General features: G+C 39.6%; 1 protein-coding gene and 1 pseudogene across 1 annotated transcript; both read left to right on the top strand.

Moving 5' to 3' along the window:
• The first annotated feature begins 1,445 nt into the window (after positions 1 to 1,445).
• LOC137833203 (uncharacterized) lies at positions 1,446 to 1,856 on the top strand. Its single transcript, XM_068641564.2, has one exon. It carries the CDS (start codon positions 1,446 to 1,448, stop codon positions 1,854 to 1,856), a length of 411 nt encoding a protein of 136 aa, XP_068497665.2.
• Positions 1,857 to 10,407: 8,551 nt separating this feature from the next.
• On the top strand, positions 10,408 to 14,716 carry LOC137833207 (BAG family molecular chaperone regulator 2-like; annotated as a pseudogene).
• The last annotated feature ends 3,422 nt before the right edge of the window (positions 14,717 to 18,138 follow it).

The following is an 18,138-nucleotide window of genomic DNA, read 5'->3' as shown; positions in this document are numbered from 1 at the left end:
TAGTGGAGCTAGATTCACAGTGGATGCTTTCGGTGGATGGATCCTCCAATCAATAGGGAAGTGGCGTCGGGATAGTCTTGGAAGGGCCCAACGGGGTGTTGATTGAGCAAGCCTTGCGGTTCGCCTTCAAGGCAAGCAATAACCAAGCAGAGTACGAAGCTTTGATTGTCGGAATGCTCTTAGCAAAGGAGATGGGCGCACAAAGCCTCTTGGCGAAGTGTGACTCGTAGCTGGTCACGGGGCAGGTGACCGGGGAGTATCAAGCAAAGGACCCGCAGATGGCTGCGTATCTGAGGTACGTCCAAGTGTTGAAGGGAGCTTTCACGACGTTTGAATTGGTGCATGTCCCGAGAGAGCAAAATGCCCGTGTTGACCTGCTCGCCAAGCTGGCTAGCTCAGGCAAGGGGGGAAGGCAGAGGACAATCATCCAGGAGACCCTCAAGACGCCGTTAAAGTTTGTGGCAGATAATAGGGTGGACGTCCTCCATATCAGAATGACTAGGGGAAAGCCAAGGAGCCATCAGTCTTTGATTTAGGACACGACGAGGGTGCCCAGAGTCAGTGTTTATCCGACCTCGCCCGAAGAGGAGGGTCGTGTACGGGTGTGCGTTTTAGAGGAGGGGGACACATGGATGACGCCCTATAGGCGATACATTGCAGATGGGATCCTCCCAGCGGAGCCTGGAGAGGGTAAGAGGATAAAGAGAAGCTCCACAAGGTACACTCTCATCGATGGAGCGCTATTCAGGCATGGGTTCACGCACCCGATTCTGACATGTGTGAACGACGACGAGTGCACGAGGATAACGTCGGAGCTCCACGAAGGGATCTGTGGAAGCCATGTAGGGGGGAGGTCGTTGGCATCCAAGGTGATCCGTGCAGGGTTCTACTGGCTGACAGTAAGGGAGGATTGTGTGAGGTATGCTCAATGTTGCAAGTAGTGCCAGATGCACGCTGACTGGCACAAGGCGCATCCAGAAGAGCTGAGGTCGATTTATAGCCCGTGGCCTTTCCACACATGGGGAATCGACATTCTGGGGCCCTTCCCTTTGGCGATAAGGTAGATGAAGTACTTGATAGTCGCCATCGAGTACTTCACGAAGTGGATAGAAGCAGAGCCAGTGGCGCAGATCACTGCACACAAGGTACAACACTTCGTGTGGAAGAATATTGTATGCCGCTTCAGTGTATTGAGGCGTCTCGTCTCAGATAATGGTACCCAGTTTGCCAGCCTGCAAATGGGTAAGTTGTGCTCAGAAGTAGGCATCAAGCAGGTGTTCGCATCTGTCGAACACCCCCAGACGAACGGACAGGTGGAGTCCGCAAACAGAATTTTGTAGAGAGGGTTGAAGAGGAGGCTTGAGAAAGCCAAGGGAGCGTGGGCAGAAGAAGTACCAAGGATCGTGTGGGCTTACCACAACACGCCCCAGTCTTCCACTATGGAGATGCCGTTCAGCCTAGTGTACGGGTCGGACGCCATGATCCCAGTGGAAATTCATGAGAGCTCGCCTCGTTTCCAAAGCTTTGTGGCAGAGGAGTCCAATGAGGAGAAAAGGGTGAACTTAGACCTGTTGGACGAAGCTAGAGAAGAGGCGAGAATAAAGGCTGAAGCTGTGAAGAGAAGGGTGGAGAATCAGTATAGTTCTAAGGTGAAGCCGCGACAGTTCCAAGTAGCTGACTTCGTCATGCGAAAGGCTAATCCATATGAGTTAGAGAACAAGTTGTCTCCCAAGTGGACCGGGCCCTTTAGAGTAACCAAGGCTAAGGGGACCGGTTCGTACAAGCTTGAGACTCTGGAGGGAGGCCCCATTCCGCGCACCTGGAACGCAGCCACTTTAAAGTTTTACTTTAGTTAAAGAACATTATGTAGTACACAGTTTTAAAGGTGATGGAAGAGGCCCAATCACAAGCCCACATGCAAGCCCACCAAAGGGTAGATTTGGGCCAACCATAGAGTTATGGTCAAGAGGATCCAAGAAGACGTTCTTTTACATGTTCAAATGCCATAAACTCTAGTGTAGAGTAGACTTTAATTTCTTGTCAAAATTAGCATAGGAACTTTATTTGTAATTTTCTTAGAATTAATTTTGGCACCTAAAACACCAACCTAGGTAAACTTAGAGTTTCTAAAAAAACCTCTAAATTTACCAAGGCCGGTCTAGAAAGCCCATGGAAGGGGTGAGCATAAAAACTAGACACACCCCTCCCCATGTGCTCATTTGTGCACCCATGTGCCATGTGCACCCATGTGCTTCACATTTACATTTCATTTGGCTAGCATTAGGGTTGCATTATGGTCCTCCTTAGCCTATAAAAGGAGGAGCCTACACCTTGTATTTTGAAGTTTATTGTGAGTAAAGTTATGCTGCCATTTTGTGCCAAGCTTTGCTTCTCCCTAGAATTCTAGGCTCTAAACTTCATCTCCTTCACCTCTCCTTGGGTTGGCTGAACCTCCCTAGCTTCATACACATCATGCACCTTCAAGATCAACACCACTCTTAGGAGGATCTTGCTCACACACCTTCATAGCTTCCGCACCACTTTTCCTTACATGATTCAAGAAGACCTTCATGAAATGCCATCATTTGGTATCATGAGCTATGGTTCTTCAAGATGAGTTGCTTTTGGTCTTTCATTTTTTAGTTCTTCTTTTCTTTCATGTTGTTCATCTTATTTTCCATAATTGTCTTGCTGTTTTTTACATTTTATTTGTTTTGGTGTGCTTTGTGGAAGATCCAACCGAAGCACTTTTGTTCAATTGATCTTGAACAAGTTCTTGTGCAAATTGTGATAGGATTCCATACACCTTTGAGTTGCTATTTTCTTTTAGGCTTTTGAGTCTTTATTGCTTTCATTATTTGGTTCATATTATGCTTTGAGTCTTTAATTTTCTGAATCCATACATGTTTTGTCAAGTCATGTTCATCCATATTGTCAACAATTCATAGTAGTCCTTTTATTTGGCTTGATTGTTTCTAGATTTTGGGTCTCTTTAATTGCTTGAATCTGCTGTTCTTTGATCTTTTGGTGCCTTTTTAATTTTAGTTTGAGTTCATATTGTGTTTAGATCCTACACAATTCTATTTCACAAATTTCCATTGTGTCTAAACTTTGGTATCTTGCTGTTTTTGTTTCCAGTTTTCAGAATCCCCTGTTTCAGATTTTCTGTGCTGACTGTTTTGATCCAGAAAAATAATTTCACTCATAGGAAAATTTTTATTCTCTGGAATTTGCAAGTTTGAAGTGTTATAGAAAGGACAAAAAAAGAATTAGTCCAAAAGAAGCAACAGAAAAAAAATGATAAATCTTTTAAAATCAGTGTGCAAATCTGAGGCGCTACAGCTGGCGTAACTGAACACCAAAATTGCAAAATTTATTAAAACAAATTGGTGCATGCGTTTTGAGTGATTCCAAAGCCAGATTTTAGCTAAGATCTTGAATATCTTGCATATCAAATTTCAGAATCATATCTTAAAAACACAGCTCATCATAAATTGGGGAAAAACACGTTTCTGGCCCACAACATTTTCCAGTGGTGCTGTTTTTTTTATTTGGTCATCTAAATCTAGTGCCATTCTTAGGATTCTTTTGTGTGCCTACCTTTGTTTTGGTACCTTTAATTTGCTTGCTTAATATTTCTTGAACCTCTTTCTAGTTGTCATAATCTAACTCCTTTTGGTGGTACTGTTTTATTCAATTAAATTGTTTCTTGCTTTTGTTCTTTGACCTCTAATTTGGTGCTGGAATTTATTTCTCCTTTGGTGCTTAATTGAATGGAAACTTGACTTGGGTAAGGTCTAGTATTTTGATAGGTGCTGGAATTGGAGAATTAAAACCTTCATTCTAAGGGGAAACAAAGCCAAGGCCGAAACAAGCTTTCTTGAAAACACTACAAACACTTGGAGGGCCAACAAGCAAAGACAACAAGGAAGTGCATTTAGCAAAAAGAGGATCAACAAAGGGAGTTTTCTTAATTTCCTTGCAACTTAATTTGTGTTAATTACCTCTTAATTACGATTTAGACGGTGAGTGTGTCTTCAAGGGCTCAAAGTGTCCAAGAAGCCTCACCTAGGGCCGACTAGTATAGAATTCTTAATTAGCAATTGTTAATTGTTTGTAATTGTCTTTTCTTTTGCTTAGTTAGTGACGCTTTGCATGATTATTTTGTTAAGTTTGTGATAAACCGTCTACCTTTGTTGATTAGTTAGCATACATTGTTTTTTTGCATTGAAAAAAAAGTTTTGATTTCTCAACTTAATTGTGTTCTAAGTAGTTTACTAAGAGGAAGTTTTGTGTGAAGACATTGAGGGATAGTTTTTGGCTAAGGCAAAGGCTTGGTACTTAAGTAGTCCTTTGTGACTCACCTCCCTTACATGGAAAACTACCTTCTTTGACTTTCCTAAATTTCCTTAAGGTAAAATACTTGTATACACAAAGCTTTAGCCATGTCTTCTTCTTCTCATTCTACAAAGTCTATTGGAAGTGAATTAAAATCTTTAAAAACTCTTTTGAAAGAAATTTCACAAACTGTGCAATCAATTGCATATAGACAATTGGAGAGTGAGACTAAACTTAATGTTTTGACTAAAGCAAAGGATGAGAAGTCTCACATTCTAAACAAATTACCTTCTCATGCATATATCTCTAAAGATCATGATTCTTTTGGGGAGGGAAGCATTAGAGTAAATGATTATTATCAAGCACCCCCTAGAAGACATAGAGGAGATAGAAAAGAACAAGAAAACCCAAGAGAGGTTAGGGTAGAACAACCCCATTTCCATGGAAAAGAAAATATAGAAGCTTGCCTAGATTGGGAAATGAGGGTAGAAAAATTGTTTGCTTCCCATAAAGAAAGAAAGGAAAGAAAAATACAAAAGAAGAGAGGGGAAGTCGAAAGGGAAGCTAAAGAAAAAGAAGAAAAAGAAAAGCATGAGAAGACCCTTGAAGAACAAAAGGCGTGGGAGAAGAGTGTTCCTTTCCACAAGGTCATTCAACAAGACCAAAGATTTAAAAATACCTTTGAAAATATGTGTCTTGCTGAACAACCTCAAAGCCTTACCTTTTGTAAAGGAACACTTGCAAGCCTAAGTGAAAAAGAAGAGTCTTTAAAAGAAGCTTGCATAGATAAAAATGAAATAGATTATTTCTCATATGTGCTAGGATATCACCAAGTGAATGTCAAGTTTTTTATAAGCATCTACAAAAACAAATTTTTATGTGAAGTAGGGCCTAAAGAAACTTGTCATGTCTTATTGAGAGAACCATTGCAAAGTGTACAAATCCTTATAAACAATGGTTGTCACAATGAGACTATCCTTACACATAAGAGAAAGAGTCTTCATGAAGGAGAACTCATGGGACAAATTAGAGTTGATAAAACTCTAGAGCTTTTAAAAGGAAAACTTTTGTCCCCCATGAGAAAAGAAGTTCAAAGACATTACCTTAGGTACAATTCTTGTTTTCAAACTACACCCAAGGCAATGTCTCATGAACTTTATACTCCTTCACCTTTTGCAAATGATCCTTGGGAAGATATAAATTTCATATTAAAACTCCCTAGGACAACAAAAGGTTGTGATTCAATCTTCATGGTTATGGATAAACTCTTCTCTAGAGAAGTCATACATCTTCATGGTTTATCTTCAAGCATAGTGTTGAATAGAGTTCCAAATTTCGCAAACCATGATTTGAGGATTTCCTTTGGAAAACTTGCAACTAAATTGCACACTTTAAATTCTTATCATCATCAAACGCATGGTCAAAATATATTTGAAAATCTAGCTCTTTCTACTATGCCTAGAATAAACATGAAGTGCACACACAACTCTAGAGGTGAGCAAACATACCATAAAGTAGTTCACAAAACTACTTATATTTCTACTTTTAAAGTTATGTGTGGGTTCAATCATCTTTCTCCTTTTAAGTTGTTACCATCTTCTATAGGATTTATGCCTAAAGAGAAAGTAACCACAAATGAACCTTTTAAAATACATAAGATGATTAGAGACCACACACAACCATTAAAAGAGAAACTTTGTCCAAGGTTGCCAAAACCAAAAGAAAAACAAAAATGGCAACCTAGTAAAATTAATTTGCAAACTAACACCTATGCCTTATTTGATTATTTCTATAGGTGGATGTTTGACCCAGGAGAACAAGCTTTGGCGAAGCAAGAGGCTGTTATCCGAGATCAAGTCTGAAGATCTGAGGATAGATCTTCTCAAAGAAGGAGGAGATGATGGACACCATCCAGCCACATCCATTCCCCTAGCCATGAAGAAGAAGAAGCAATGGATTTGAGGACAAATCCTTTTCAAGAGGGAGGGGATGATGGAAGAGGCCCAATCACAAGCCCACATGCAAGCCCACCAAAGGGTAGATTTGGGCCAACCATAGAGTTATGGCCAAGAGGATCCAAGAAGACGTTCTTTTACATGTTCAAATGCCATAAACTCTAGTGTAGAGTAGACTTTAATTTCTTGTCAAAATTAGCATAGGAACTTTATTTGTAATTTTCTTAGAATTAATTTTGGCACCTAAAACACCAACCTAGGTAAACTTAGAGTTTCTAAAAAAACCTCTAAATTTACCAAGGCCGGTCTAGAAAGCCCATGGAAGGGGTGAGCATAAAAACTAGACACACCCCTCCCCATGTGCTCATTTGTGCACCCATGTGCCATGTGCACCCATGTGCTTCACATTTACATTTCATTTGGCTAGCATTAGGGTTGCATTATGGTCCTCCTTAGCCTATAAAAGGAGGAGCCTACACCTTGTATTTTGAAGTTTATTGTGAGTAAAGTTATGCTGCCATTTTGTGCCAAGCTTTGCTTCTCCCTAGAATTCTAGGCTCTAAACTTCATCTCCTTCACCTCTCCTTGGGTTGGCCGAACCTCCCTAGCTTCATACACATCATGCACCTTCAAGATCAATACCACTCTTAGGAGGATCTTGCTCACACACCTTCATAGCTTCCGCACCACTTTTCCTTACATGATTCAAGAAGACCTTCATGAAATGCCATCAAAAGGGGACACTCTTTTTCATTTTCAGGGGTTTTTTTAATGAGGTCACCCAAGTAAAAAAGCAGTTCAAGAATACATTGTCTCATCTTCCTTTTCTTGTAATGTAAGGAAACGCTAGAGGAAAAGGGCGCGGTTCATTAAGAAACGAACCCGCCACCATGGTGTGTGGACACCTCAGCAGGAGGGACATGGATATCTCCTCTGGGCGTGGACACCAAGTGCGCAAACCAACTTGGACGTGTCGCCACCCCAAAGGGAGTGGCGGGAGCGCACTCCTCGGGCGTGGGCGTCAAGTTTGAAAGGTACGTATAGCAAAGTTAAAATCCGGGTGTTTAGTCCCTGGGCAGGGGTTAACGGATTCCTTCGGGACACCCCCTCCCCAGGTGAGAAAGGCTAGCCCTAGTGTTTGATGCCTCGACACCTCGCAAGGAAGTGGCGGGGGGCGTTTCCTTCGAGTGTGGGCATCAGGCAGTAAGGAAGTTTGGAGCAGTGGAGAGCCAGGCGACTCTAGTGCAGATACATACCATATAGGAGAAGCGCCATCCTTCGGGAAACCTTCTCCTTAGACGCAATCACCAAAGTCACTGGTCATCTTGGTGTTTAGACACACCGGGGACGATACGACACTGCTTTCAGCATGCCTCTCCTCGGGCGTGGGCACCAAGAACACTGATCGCCTTGGTGTTTTTAGACACTCTGAGGACGAAACAGCGGTGCCTTCGGGCAAGCCTCTCCTCGGGCGTGGGCACCAAGTGCGTAGAGATAAGGGCTGGTAGCCTTGGTGTTTAGACACCCTGAGGACGATACGGTACTGCTGTAGCAGGCCTCTCCTCGGGCGTGGGCACCAAAGTGCAACTTTGTCCCAAGTGTTTAGACACGCTGAGGACGAAACAACCTTACGTTCAGCAGGTCTCTCCTCGATCGTGGACACCTAGTGCAGGTAAGCAGGCTTCGGCCAAGATAAGCCCTCCTCGCCCTCGAGCGATGTCGAGGCCACAAAAGAGCTAAGTCCTCCCTCGCCCTCGAGCGATGTCGAGGCCATAGAAGATATGAGCCCTCCTTCACCTTTAAACAATGATTAGGCCAGTAACACCTTCGGAGGTAAGTGCCTCAAGGCCCACGAAGGGTAAGAAAAGATCAAGTCAAAGTTATTACGAGTTAAAGAAGTAGAAGGAATTCGAAGAGCTAAACGAGAGCGTAGACCAAAGCAGGAAGAGGCGATGGTAAATAAAGCATAAACACAAGTTATCGAAAGCAGTAAAGAAGAAAAGAATACACAAGAGTATGAAGTCAGAATAATCAATTATATTCAAGTACGCAGAAGTAAGTATTTACAAGAGTCACAGAGTTACAAAAATAGGCTAATCCTCATGAGCTTCTAAAGGCACGATTTTTCCTTCTATAATTTCGTTCATAGGGCTGCACCCAGAGACGTCGATCCCCGGGTTCGCACAAGCCGCTTGGGCAAGGGCCTCAGCAAACCCATTGGCAAACGCACCCGCGACGTCATGGACCAGCTCTTGCTCCGCCTTCTTGAAGTGTTCAGCTTGGGAGGCCAGTTCCTAATCTTTGGCCGTGAAAGCTTTGACCAACTCCGCCCGTAGCTCGGCTTCAAGCAAGTCAAAGGCCTTAACCTTAGCCTCAAGCAGGTCACAGGCCTTAGTCTTAGCCTCAAGTGTTGCCTCAGTTGCGCCCAGCTTCACCTCGCGATCAACGCAGTGAGCCTTGAGCTTCTTCATTTTAGCTTCAGAGGTCTTGGCAGCATCCTTGAGCTCTGCAATTTCCACACGAAGAGGAACAACCTGTCCCAAGAGTTCGGTGTCGGTTTGCCCCGCTTCGTGTAGTCTCTTGCTGGCGGCGTCTTTTGCTTGCTGAGCCACCTTCAAGGAATCCTTGTAGGCCTCCTCTTGGCGCTCCCAGCGACGTTTCTCCTCCTTCAAGGAGGCACACTCTTTCTCCAAAGCTTGAAGGGCAGAAAGCTCACTAGCCTTGGCCCTGGCCTGATCACGCCAAGAGTTGGCACAGGCAAGGAAGGCACCAAAGTAGTAGTTCATGCTCTCCTTCTTGGCCCCCTCAGATGGGCCCCCTGGCTACGCCCTGTGCATGTAGCCCTTCAGCAACTCTCAGACTGGTTGGGGAAGTTTTGGAGCCGGTGTGGGGGTAGGTGTGGGCTCAGACTCGACCCCACCCTCCAAAGCCAGTTGTTGTGGAGGTGAGGTGGCGCTTGGAGGGTGCTCCCTTTGTGATTCAGCACCATGGTTGGAAGAGGAAGTGGAGGTGACGACCTTGGTGGTTCTTCTCCTCTTGAAGACTTGCTCTTCAGCAGAGTCCTCTTCGTCATCTGAAGGCACCACCACCACCCCTTTGCCTTTGACTAGGGGGGCTGGTGTTGCGGCAGTCTCAGCCAAGTTGAGGGGCATGGCCGCTATGGGAGGTGGAGTGTTTGGAGTGCGAGTTGGAGAAGGAAGAGTTTGTGGAGGTGTTGTATGAGATGGGTTTTGGGGGCGATAGGTTGGGGAAGTGGGAGCAGGTTCGGAGGTTGGGTGTGTGGAGTCCCCAGCTCCCTTGGGCGCAGCTTCACCCTTGGTTTTCAAAGCTTGGGCGAGCCTTAGCCTTTTGTTCCTGTCCATTTTGGAATCTGCATCAAGAAAGCAAACAGAGCAAGGGTTAGGCGCAAGCTAAGCTAAAACATGAAGCAAATAGATAACTCACATGCAAGCAAGAGTGAAAACAAACAGAAGCAGAAATCAAAAACAGAGAAATGGGGAGTGGTTCTCGTACTAATGTATCTGGTGAGGGCCTCAACATTATATTCACAAGCTATCAGTTCTGCAATATCGAGGACCCCCACGCTAGCCAAAACTTGGCAGAACTCTCGATCAGTTGAGGGCAGTTCATCCAAGGTCTTGGGCTTGGTCAGCTTCACCTCCTTCACCCAGTATAAGGGGAAGCCGTCTAGTGCAGAGTGGTCGTGTTCAGTACAACCCACTTTGAAGAATTTTCCTCTCCATCCCTTGTAGGATTGCTGGAATAGGGATAGAAGGACTCTCCTAGCAATACCGTTGAAGCTCACCCATAGACTCTTTCCTTGCTTCTTAATCTCGAAGAAGTGGAGGAAGATGTCCACGGAGGGGGATTGACCGAAGTACCCGCACAAGATCCCGAATGCTTTGACGAACGCCCAGCTATTGGGGTGTAGCTGGGCTGGGGCGACATTGATCTCGGTGAGAAGCTCCCTCTCGAACCTAAAAAAAGGCAAACACATTCCTATGCGTTTGAACACAGTTTGGTAGAAGAAAAAGAAGGGTACCCCGTCGTTCGACCTTTCGTCCACACAGACAGGTTCGCCTGGGGTGCAAGGGTGCACAGATATGTACGCGTCATGCCTCCTAGCAAAGGTGTTGAACTGGTAGACGTTTGGGTTGCCTACGTGGTCCCTCCAATCCTTCAGGGAGGTTAAGCTTGAGCACTCAGAGAGCAACTCATCGGGGGCCCAAGGGTATAGGGCTTTGTAGTTGACCCCGGGAGGTGGAGGATTGGCAGTCGTTTTAGTACACGCCATGGGAAAAACTGAAGAATGAAGAAGAGAAAAGGTTCAGCAAATGAGGGACAAGATGAGAAAAAGGGAGAAACCCAGAAAAACCCTACCCACGCGAGAAGTTAAAAAATGGGGAAAACGAAGAAATGAGAAGGAAAAGCGCGAATGCGAGGAAAATAAACAGGCCCAGGCAGTTATATCAATACAAAAAGTCAAGGGAAAGAGTCATCGAAGAAGAAAAACCATACCTTTGAGTGATCGGGTGACGAAGATTCGGGGTGCGAACAGAGAATGCAGAGAAAGCTTTGAGGAAGAAAGATGAACAGTGCTAAGGAACGCGAATAGTGATAAAACAGTAACTGAAGCGCGCGATTTTGAAAGACTTAACGTAAACTTGAGGAGCGCAAGAGGCGTTAAGTGTTGGCCGTGCGATTGGTCCACGTGTCAAGAGATTAAAGCGTGACTTAAGGTGTCACATCACCAACACAGAAAGTGTCACGTCACCAGCTCAGAGAATGTCACGTCATCAGAACGCCACGTGGACGGTAGGGCGAGGCCTTAGTCTTTTCGCTGAAAACAGTTGTCAGCTAAAGATTGGGGGGCTTGTGTACCGACCCATCCCCGGGCGTTGACTAAGGTCAAAGTCAAACACACGGTGGGACCCACCAAGGGGGCCCCAAGGAGGAAGGTCAGTGTGTTGACCGCTTTGGGCGTCACCAGGTATGGGCGTCGCCAGGCATGGGCGTCACTAGGTTTGGGCGTCGCCAAGTTTGGGCGTCGAAAGGTTGAAGCATCTCCCACCCTAAAGGCACGACCCGTTATTCTGAGAGTATGTTTCGGCTCGGATAGTGACACCCTCCGCTACCTACGAGTAGGGAAGACCGTGGAGGGGGCGTCCCAGCGAGAGGCCACGGTACGGACGAGGAGGCCTCGGGCCCCGGTACCTCAGAACAGTAATAAGGGAAAGAGAAAGGTGGCTTCAAGGCCATATCCCCAATACCTGTAGGGAGTAACCTGACTCGTGAAGTATCCACGCCACCTCTGGAGAATCCCTGGGATAGATACGACCCGGGAGAGGGCCACGCCCAGGGGTAATCCATGTGCATGGTACGAAAGGAAGGCTGATACACTCCTAGGGCGAGTGACTAGAGGCTGGGGGGCATGAGTTGGCACCCAAGTAGTCACCCATTGCGCCGGATGCACTTCGAGGAAGGAAGACTTACACGCTGGGATTTCCCTAAGTTAGGTTACAGCGTCGTAAGGCCTTCCACGTGGAGTTGCGATTAAGTCAGAAAGGCCACGTGGCAGTAAGCACTGAAACCCAAGGTATATAAGCTTCTCTGAAAGCTTAGTGAGGTACGCTTTACACATTTTTACACACACTCTAATCATTTGCATGCTTACTCACTGTACGCATGAGTGATTGGAGAGAGAGAACTTAGTTACAATTCAGTTACGCGCCTTCAGAGCATCACAGTTATGGTGCTCCGGTACGGAGGTGTTTGGTGTTTTCTGCTTGCTGACTTGATCGTCGGAGTGCAAACGGCCGTGAGGGCGCCCTTTTTTCTCTCTGTTTCAGGTACTCACGGCGGTGTAGGGTGAAGATCTGGAACCAAGACGAAGGTGTCCTTTTTACACAAGTCGCAGCTACGCGCGAAGCACGCTCTGGTCACCGCCAGGAACATATATTAAAGTAGAAGCTATACCAGATAACTTTTCATTATAAACCACATAATTATGTGTAATTAAACAAGCCATAACCTTAGTGGATGGGAGATGTTACGATGATTTGGTGGTAAAGAAAAAAAATTATTATACAGAGGGAGATGCAAGGATGATTTGGTGGTAAAGAAAAAAAAAGTCATTATACAAGGAATGACTGAGAACCAATAAACAAATTCACTCCATCTTAAAACTAAGTACAAAGTTATTTCACATATAAAACTTTATTATGAATTATACCATTTGCTAAATCACTAAACTCTTTCCAGTATAAATTTATTTTTCTCATTTTTTAAATTTCAAATGTATACATTTATTTTAGTTTATAAAAAAAATATTTTCCCTTCACAACTACTCCTATCTTATACTATAATATTCCCTCCTTCCCGCATTATTTATTCCCATTAAATTAGTTTTGGTAGTTTGGTAGGTACGTGAGATCCCAATTCCCTTTTTAAATACTACTTGTTCTTGCTAAAGAGATGAAACCTAGAGAACTATTAAAGGCTTCATCTTCTTCCTTCTTTCGGGCAGGTTGTTAAAGCTTCACTATGATTATTCTAGCCTTCGCGCTACTCCTTCGGCTCTCGGTCTCTCAGTCTCGGGTGAATGTCAAATGAGGGAGGTACCTGTAGAAGACACTCCGACACTCAAGTCAGTAAAAAGGGTATTCGGCACTCGGGAGTGTACAGTGATAACGACGTACCTTTCTTTTTGGAATGCACGCTATTTATATTATTTTAATGGGCTTACCTTATTGTGCCTGATTAGTGGAATGGATCACACTTACAGTCGTATTACCTAATTCTTAATGGTAGTTTTGTTTCACTAACCTTGGTTTGAGCGTTAATGGATTAAGTGTGTCAGTCGGTCTAACCGCCCGTGGGGTCTCGATCAGCTTGGTCAAAGAGACTGAGTCATGATATTGATCGGTCGATCCATGCCAGTACACTACTGATAAAGAAGGACAATCTTATACTAAATGTAGTGTGTGCGTGGATATCATATAATACTTAAAAAAAAAAATTACAACAAGAATTTGGGCCTACATGCTACGGAAACACGAGACTACTTTAGCCAGTAGAAATGTGGAACACCCATTTGGAACAATATTAGACTTTTGAGGCCAATCATGAGAGCTTTAACCATAATTTCTCAGTAAAGTCCGGTTAAGACTCAAGACTTGTAATTTTCATCATAACATTATAGCTCAAATATTGCTAAATACTTACCACCTAGTTACATAAAATGGAAGAAAACATTACCTGACTTTCACAACTTAAATTTTTTTTAAATGTTTTTCCTTAATTATATCGTAGTTAACCTTACAGCAAATTGAATTTCAAGGAAATGCCCTTTCCCTTTATGAATATTGTAAACTAAACTTCCAACAAAAGAATATTCTACTTCATTTTCTGGGTGCTTCGTTTTCTTTTCTATAATCTCAAACGTGTTGGATAAGAAATAATAAATAAAAAATCAAAAGAAGTCATTGTTTTTAACAAGAAAAATTTAGATACGTCAATACCAAACATCATTAATAGAGTCTTTAATATTTTGTCAAAATTGATGCTTTTTTGTAGACATTGAGAACAGATAAAGAAGGATAGTTGAGAAGTTAAAAATTATAAAGAAGGAAAAAACTTCAAAATCATTGACAAAAATAAAGTTGGAGGTTGACAAATTATCCAAGAAGGTACTTAGTTTCACAATTTATATGGGCAATTTCACTATTAATTTATGTGGTGTGGATTGTAGTACCTATTTTTCCTACTAATTAATGTCTTTAATTAATTGAAATTGGTTAGGTTGCAATTTTGGAGATTATATCAAAGTTAGATGTGGAGAATTTGATTAAAAATTTGATGAAAATATTGATCGCATTGGATGAAATTTATGATGCTTCCACAGGTGGGATTATAGTAGAGTTAAATGTGGAGAATTTGATTGAAATTTTGATGAGAACATTCATTGCATTGGATGAAATTTATGATGCTTCCACATGTGGGATTATAGCAGAGTTAAATGTGGAGAACTTGATTGAAAATTTGATGAGAACATTGATTGCATTGGATGAAATTTATGGTGAAGGTGAACTGAACTGAAACTACGGATAAGAGAGCAGGTATTAACTCTTAATCTTCAAAAATGAAAATATATGTCTGTTGATATTAAAAAATATTTGTCACTAACATTATATGTTTGGAAAAAAAATTATGTGAAGGTTAGGAGAGTTTAGAAACACCTTGAGACTCTTGATATGTTTAGGATGACAAGGCAAAATTTAATTCCCCTTAAAAATGATGAAAACACGATTAAGATGCATTATCATAATGACTTTTAGAGGAGGCGGAGAAATCCTAAGAAGCAGCAACCAATGCAACATTCTAACTCTATTGCGGTGACCACAAAATGGGAAACTTTTGATTAAGGTAAGAATTTTAGATTTACAACAAAAATGTTTCACACACATTAAGAATATATTAGTGAGTTATCATGTGATTTTGGATTGTTTTTTCTTAAAAGAAATGATTAATCTCTCATTCTAAGATTGCAAATTAGATTAAAGTGTAATTCACATTATTTTCTCTATACATCTACTTGCACCTTTTAGTGTGTTGTAAAGGTGTTTAATGGTAGGTGTACAAAAATTAAGTAAAAACTGACTTGAAAAAACAACGGATGACTGGTGTTTCATTCTTTATTTGCTTAGAATTAATGTCATTTCCAGGTAATTCTTCTACCATATTTTATAGTATTAATTAACTTATTTCAAAAAAATTATTCATTTTTTCTTGCTATTTCTCTATCTTTATTTTAGAAAGAAATTGTATTATTTATAAATATAATTTCTGATTTGTTTTTCATATTTGCAATGTGAAGTATTAGTTGGTATTTTATTCTTACATTAATTTTTTTCTTTTGCATTATTTCGTGATTGGATGAACTTGTTGGTTATATTTTTCTTTTTAGGCATAACCAAATTTATAATGGAAGGTCAAAGAATGTCCACTATCAACATATCATCATGATCACTGGATTGAATTACGATATTTGTTCTCTTGAGTGTTTGCACTATGGTGATCTTTAGAGTATGGATAAATTGAAAAGGGTAACAAGTATAGGTAAATTTCAGATTTTCTTTGATATCACATTTTGATGGTTTCTTGACGATTTTTTAACCTTTTTTTCTTGTAGTGTGATTGGAGTAGTTTTGGGTCATTCTACTATTTTTCGTCATTCTACTAGATTAAGATGATATGTTAATATAGGTGACACATTTTCAAAGAAAATACTTCAAGATAAAAGAACTATCTTTTCTAAAGGTAAGAGAAAAGTTGTATTAAAGTATGCACAAGACGAGTCAATATGACCTCAAACTAGGAAGCTACTGATAGAAGAGCAGCTCTTGCTAAAAATGGTGAAACAAAGCATGTAAAAGGTGACTTTACTTTTAAGGTATACTGATGGAAACTGCTTTAGAAATCAGTTATGCATTAGAACTCAAATAATTGCTGGTAGTTATGTATTTTTGTTTCTGATACAACTAGTGCATTTGCGTATTTGCATGTTATTGGAGACTTGTCTTTGGATGAAGGCAATTTGCCTTTGGTTTGTATCATTTCTTCCATTTCTTCAACTAACTTTTATATCTTCAACTTACTTAAACAGTATAATTTCTTAAAAATTATATTTTATCAAAAAATAATCCTAGCCGTGGAGTTGATGAAACCAATTTTCTTTATCATTGATTAAAATTATATTAGAAATTATATCGTGATACATTAATACTATATTTAATAAAAGAAAGATTAATTTTGATCTTTAATTAGGGTACTGAAGATGCTACATAATAACATACCAACTTTATGTAAATGCAACTTTATGTAAATGCAGTGGGCAATAAGAATTAAGCCTAAATCTTTATGTTTATTATTCTAACACCTTCTATGATCTTAATGAATAAGACAAATGAATTAGTAAGTAATATATATTTCTTATTTCAATATAATTATTTGGTATCAATACGAAATTGTGTTAATCACATATTACACACATTTTTTTACATTAATAATTTAATGTCTATGTTTTTATTATGAAAAAAAATTATACCTTTATAGTATTACGAAACATTGAAAAGTAAATACAAAAAAGTTGAAGGGCAGTAGTGTATTAGTGTTTTGTTGTAGAAGAAGAACACAGGGTCTGAGAAAACTATTAGGCTATTTTGGTTCAATATTTTTATTATTTTCACCTACTTTTTTATATATGCACCTCCCATAAGTAACGGGGTTTTCAAACCGCTAGGAATAACGAGGGTTTTCAAACCGCTGGGGGGTTTCAAAACACCGGGAATAACGGGGGTTTTCAAACTATCGGGAATAATGGGGGTTTTCAAACCACCGGGAATAATGGGGGTTTCAAAACCGTCGGGAAGTGATTATTTTCCAGGGGTTCATAGAAACTGTCGATAATCAGTTAGTGACGCTGAATCTAGGAGAAAAGCATACCACAAATAATGCACTTAACGAATGCTAAAATCATCGAAAACGCTAAATATAACCTGTTAAAAATATTTTTTTTTGTAGTGTGTTATTTTGCATTGTTCTTTTCATCATAGAATAGGAAATGAAGTGATAAAACCCGTTGATAAATGGTTTCACAAAGTCGAATAAATTCTAATTGATATCATATAAATAAATAAATTTTAAATCTAACTCAATCTTATTTTTTTTATGTTAATATATAATTTTTATCTACTTACTAATATTATTACAAATTATTAAATAGAAAAAAAATTAAAAATAAAATAAAATTTTAATAACTAAAATCTTAAAAAGTTAATTAAATATCAATTTCAAATTTATTTATCAATAATATAAAATATTTATCAACAATAATAGAAATCAATTTAAATATAAATAACTTTTCTAATTTCTCAAATAATATTTAATTTAATTAATTATTTTTTTAAAATTATTTTTTATTTAATAATTTTATTATAACATGAGTAATTTACATACTTTTAAAGTTTTACTTTAATATTAAAATTATAATTAATTTCTTCATAAAAGATATATAAATCTATCATAAAAAATTAATAAAATTCCTTGAATTTAAATTATTAATTAATTGGATTATACGAATAAAGGGGGAAATTTTCAAATTTTAAATATTTTAAAATTTATATTTATGTTGATACTTGTATGTGAAAAAAATAATCAATTGGATTTGTTAATTTGATAATAAAGTATTTTATATGTCAACATTTTATAAAAGCTGTGTTGGGTCCACCCTTTGTGTTAATAAATGTTCTACAGGTGAAAAAGCCACATGAAGAAGAAATCATTAATTCTTATGTAGAACATCTGAAAAACTAAAATCAATATATAGTATGAACTATTTAATATTGGAAAATTGGAACCTGATCATATGACAGAGAAAAGGAAGACCACTTTTAAAGAAGAATAAGTGAAGCTAAAATCTATGAAAGACATGTGTAGCTTAAATATATTATAATAGGCTTTCTTTTTATGAGTTTGATTTTTTTTTTCTTTAATAGTATAAAATAAATATCTTCCTTTTCAAAATATAATCCCATAACAATTCATTTTATTATATAATAATAAGAAAAAATTTAAATTCGTATGTTTATTTATAATTATTATTATAAGAGTAACGAAGGCGCTACCAGTCTATTATTTAAAAAAAGCACAGGGTTGGATGAACATTTATGTTAGTTATATATATCACATTAATTTTATTTTTTATTTTTATCTTTATATAGTATTATTTTACTAATACTACATATTTATAAATACTTTAAATTCTATTTCACGATTCCCTTTAATA

The sequence above is a fragment of the Phaseolus vulgaris genome, chromosome 6, assembly GCF_051622355.1.
Source record: "Phaseolus vulgaris cultivar YP4 chromosome 6, ASM5162235v1, whole genome shotgun sequence".
In the NCBI taxonomy this organism is placed as follows: domain Eukaryota; kingdom Viridiplantae; phylum Streptophyta; class Magnoliopsida; order Fabales; family Fabaceae; genus Phaseolus; species Phaseolus vulgaris.
The sequence above is the reverse complement of the archived record's forward strand: the minus strand, read 5'-3'. Positions and strand labels throughout refer to the sequence as shown.

Bases quoted from the DNA above. Each gene is read 5' to 3' on its own strand.
- LOC137833203 (XM_068641564.2), top strand. From the start codon at position 1,446: ATGCCGTTCAGCCTAGTGTACGGGTCGGACGCCATGATCCCAGTGGAA.